Below are 4,696 nucleotides of genomic sequence, written 5' to 3'. Positions count from 1 at the left end.
CCCATTTTGGAGAGTCTATGGGGCACTGACTTTTCAGAGCTTCCTTGGGTCACAATTCACCACGAGAGCCGGGAAAGAAGCCACAGGACCTCGCCGCCAGGGGAGCAAGTTCACATTCTCGGCTCTGGACAGACACTGCAGGAGGCCCCTCTGCCCTTGACAGATGTTAGGGTGCGGGGCGGACCCCCATTCATTGGCATCAGCATTCGTCACCTGGAAACCCCTCGCCTACTGAGCCCCGAGGTGGAGGGCGGCGTCCAGGCGGAGAGGCCGGGGTCACACTGACCCCACGGGGGCCTGTCACTCAGAGGAGGGTCATCAGGAGCCTTCCCGGCTGGCGCCGGGCTGGGCGCTGGGCTGGCCCCTGAGCAGACGGGCCTCGGTCCTCTCTCCACTGAGCTGTGAACAGACTCCTACACCAGCAAGGACAGCAGCAGGAGGCGAGGGCAGGAGGGGCCCCGGAGCCCATCCTGATGGCCGCAGCTCGGATCTGAGAATCCGGAGGCCAGGGAGCCTCAGTTGTCCTAGGATTCCTGTGCCGCACCCCTCCCCCCCGCCGCGCCCCCTGTCCACGGCAGGCTGGGCCCGAATCCCCCAGAGCGCTGGGGTGGTGGGGGGGTGGTGGTCTCAGACCCTGGCAAGGCGGACATGAACGTAGCCTTCTCGGGACAAGGGATTTGGCAGTCACCCGCCGCTCCTTCCCTGGGACACTCCCACGTGCTAAGGACAGGACGTCGCAAAGGGAGGGGGCCTCATGCGCTCTGCAGGCCCACATGGTCCGGGGCACCGTCCCCTGCAGTACCCGAGGGCCGCCTTGGTCCTGCGCCTTCGTTTCCGGGCTGCTGTACGGAAGGACCAGCTGGGCGGCTGGGAAATCAGCAGTGGATCCCCTCAGAGTCTGGAGGCCAGATCCAGAGTCCAGGCGTCGGAGGTCCAAGTGTCTCAGGATTGATTCCTGCGAGGGTCTCGGAGGAGAAGCCATCAGGGCCTCTCTCCCAGGGGCTCTGGGAGCTCTGAGAGTCCTTGCTGTTCCTTGGCTTGTAGATGCGCCATCTTCAGTGGCCTCCCCGTGTGTGTGTGTGTGTGTGTGTGTGTGTGTGTGTGTGTGTGTCTTTGTGTCTGAATTTCCTCTTCTTCTAAGGACACGAGTCCTTGGCTCAGGGCCCACCCTGACCCAGCGTGGCCTCGCCTTACCCCGAGGGCATCCGCAAAGGCTCTCCTCCCAAACGAAGCCACGGCCACGCGCCCCGGGGCGGAACGTGCCGTTTTGGAGAGAAGGTCCTAGGCCCAAACTCCTGCCCTCACAGAGCCGCCTCAGGGACGGGTCTTGGCTGGAGCAGGTCTGAGTACGGATTTGCATTCCCGGAGCGTCTGGCTGGGGAAGTGACCCAGCAGATCTGGGACAGCGGGGACGGCGCCAGGTAATAGCCCTGAGCTGCCCACCTCGCGGCTGGGAGCACCGGCTGCCCCCTTCCTCCCCTGCCCGGTCTGCTCTCGTGAATGCTTTTCCATAAAACATCTGAATAAATATCTGGGGGCAGTTTTCCCAGGATTACTCACAAAGGAATTTTAAAATGTGCTTATCAGATAACAGCGAATTGTTACTTCATCAGCCCCCGAGGAAGCAAGAAGCATCTTTTAGCCAAAGGATTGTTTCCCTGATTCAAAGACATCTGCGTGTCCAGTGTTGTTAGCGGCCCTCCCAGCCCCAGGAGGAAGGGCTTCTGTTGTGTGTTTTTAGGAAACCTGGGGGGTGGGGGAAAAACAGACCAATTTCTGTCCGTGACTGGAAGTGGACCTAAAGGACAGGCTGTTTCTGACTAAGTTAACGTAGGTGAACGCAGAGTGCAGAATGGTGAGGAATGACTTCATCAGGGGCTCCTCCTCCCCTTGCCTGGATCTTACCTTCCAAGTGATCTCTCTCCTGTGATGCACGTCAGTGCATCCACTTGGCAAGGAGAGCGGATGTTTGTGCAGCATCTATAATCACCGTTTTTTGTGGTTCTTTACAAAACACGGGGAAACCCCGGAATCAGGGCACAAAGCCTCCTGCCCTTGGGTAGTGGTTCTGACTCGGAGGAGACGTGGCTGCTTTGTGGAGAAGGACTGGAGCCACCGTTAAGGTTAACGCCCCTTGAAATGGGTACAGACCTGCACATTTCTTAGAAAATGTGGCCCAAGTGCACCAGCTTTTCTCCAGACACACGAACAGACTAAACCCTGCTTTATGGTCACAAATAACTTTGAAAACTGAGAACTAATTAGAGCTATGACTCTGCACTTGTCACTTTTCTCCTTCATGTCCTCAAGCCTCGAACAAGCAAACATGCATGTCAGAGAAAGAGCACCCCGCCAGATGCCTCTGAGAAATGTTTCGCACGCTGTGTTCTTTTGGAGGTTTACAATGCCTGGTGTGTGTTAAAGGCACTGACAAGTCCTGCAACAGTGAAGACTGCTCAAGTTTATTTAACCCTATTCCTCCTAATTTTTTTTTTATTTAACCTGGGAATGTTTTTATCTAATTCTTAAGAGTTCGCTTTGGAAACATTGCTCTAGGAATCTTTGCTTGTAGGTAATTTACCCCAGCCTACCATGCTTTGCTAAAGAAACTGGCGTTTCAATCTGCCATTTACTCTTATCGCCCTTTCTTCCAGCAATGCCAGGAAGCGATGCCGGAGAGCCCCGGGGACCTGTGGGCAGGGGGATGGTGTTGGTTTCACCGTGAAAACCAAGCCTGGAATGAGCAGGAGCCCCTGAGGGAGCTGGGAACCGGGGCTGGGCACAGTCCTCGTGTACCTGAGAGACAGAGCAGAACGGCCCCAGGCGTTATGTTAAGCCTATTGCTTTCCAAACTTGTTTCATAGACATGGTTGACTTGGGGGTCGGTTCCTGTAGGGGGGAGCTGGGGCCTCGCCTGCCCATTGGCATCCAAGGTTCTCCATCAGAAAGATCGGAGGGAGGTTGGCCGGCTCCCGGGCACACGGTGGGGTCTCCTCATTGCCGCCCCCGTCCGGAGGGACACGCCCTGGGCAAGTCCACCTCTGAGCTCCCGGCCCCTATCTTTTCTCTCTTGTTGTTTTCTTCTTCTTTGTGTGTTTTGCGCCCCTGTCTTTTCATGGAAGGACCGAGCTGGTGTTCCTGCTCTGAACTCGGGACGCATGTGTGTGCCGGAGTGGAGAATGGTTCACCTTCTGTGCCTGTCCCTGTGTGTGTGTGTGTGTGTGTGTGTGTGTGTGTGTGTGTTTGCACACGTGTGAGATGAGGGTCATAATAAACACCCGTGTGTGTTTATCGAGATGAATGGCTGGCGGGACTGGCTTTCACTCGGCTGCACCCCCAGAGCAGCCTCAAAAGGACCCCCATCTTGGGAGCTGATTGTCTGCTGACTTTCAAACAGGCAAAGGCGAACGCAGGTACAGCCTTGCCATTGAAATTAGCAACAGGCCCTGGAGTTGGGACACAATAAAGAGGCGAACGCCAGATACACAGCGTTTTAAAAAACAAACGGATTTTCCAGGGACACAGAAATGGCATTTCCTTTTCATTTTATTGAGAAGAAAAGAGAGCCGCCTCTACTTAGCGGCGATGGGGGAACAGCCACCGTCCCCTCTCCTGTGAGTGAATGAGGAGAAGCGGAGCTCCAGGGAAAATGCACGAGGACCCACACGTGGGCCGACAACGGCTCTCCCCAGTCACATGCACAGGGACTCGTGGTGGGATCTCGCCGTGTTCCGGAACAAAGCACACACAGGGTGGCTGCCAGCTCCCACCACGAAGCGGCCTGGGCGGGGCTGGCGTGTCCCAGCGCCACTCTTCACGCGCTGCGGTGGGGGCTCCTGTCCTCAGAGGCACCGGCGCCTGGCGTGGCTGCTCCGTGGGGGGGTGACCGCTCACCGGGGCCCTGCAGCCAGGGTGACGCCTGGCGCCGCCCTCGGAGACCACGGCTCTGTTTCTAAAAATGAGGTACGGCCCGGCCGGCGTGACTCAGTGGTTGAGCATCGACCCCTGAACCAGGAAGTCAGGGTTCGATTCCCAGTCAGGGCCCAGGCCCGGGTTGCAGGCTCGATCCCCAGTGTAGGGTGTGCAGGAGGCAGCCGGTCCATGACTCTCTCTTGTCATTGATGCTTCTATCTCTCTCTCCCTCTCCCTTCCTCTCTGACATCAATAAAAATCTATTTTTAAAAAGGGGAGGTCACTGTCCATAAAGTGTGCTAGATGCCCACCTCGTGCCCAGAGTTCACTACGGCCAAGACCAGCCTGGGGGCGGGGGGGCTCAGTGGTGTGAGCATCGGCCGTGCCCTCAGTGTTGGTGATGGCCGGCACTTGGAGGAAGAGCTGGGAACAGAGTGTGCGGAGCCCCCGTGCTTTCTGACATGAATCCTCTCCTTTCTTGCAGATAACTTGTTCAAACCCAAAGAAAGGTGCATTTCGGAGAAGGAGATGCACATGCGATCCAAGAGGTACCTGGTGGTCGTGAGGGGGGTGGGAGGGAGGGCCGCTCCGTGGGTCCCGTGCTGCCCCGAGGGCCAGTTTCTGGTCCCCGTGTAAGGTCTGAGGTCGTCTTGGTCCGTGAACGTGGAAAGCTGGCTCAGACTAAGTGTGGCCGTGGGACTGTGCCATTCGTGGAAAATCACTTAGTAAAGTGGTGGGTCCTGGATCCTGAGCCGACCGGTGACTGACTGGTCTCTCAGCGATG

At 57.2% G+C, this 4,696-nt stretch overlaps 1 protein-coding gene across 1 annotated transcript in view; it reads left to right on the top strand.

Annotated features, from left to right (window-relative positions):
- The window catches only part of CUNH10orf90 (chromosome unknown C10orf90 homolog), a 28,744-nt gene that overhangs the window by 19,513 nt on the left and 4,535 nt on the right, over positions 1 to 4,696 (top strand). The window contains 2 exon segments of the mRNA XM_023747468.1: positions 2,655 to 2,707; positions 4,397 to 4,460. Coding sequence (XP_023603236.1) covers positions 2,655 to 2,707; positions 4,397 to 4,460 — 117 coding nt within the window.

The sequence above is a fragment of the Myotis lucifugus genome, unplaced genomic scaffold (assembly GCF_000147115.1).
Source record: "Myotis lucifugus unplaced genomic scaffold, Myoluc2.0 scaffold_884, whole genome shotgun sequence".
NCBI lineage: Eukaryota > Metazoa > Chordata > Mammalia > Chiroptera > Vespertilionidae > Myotis > Myotis lucifugus.
The sequence above is the reverse complement of the archived record's forward strand: the minus strand, read 5'-3'. Positions and strand labels throughout refer to the sequence as shown.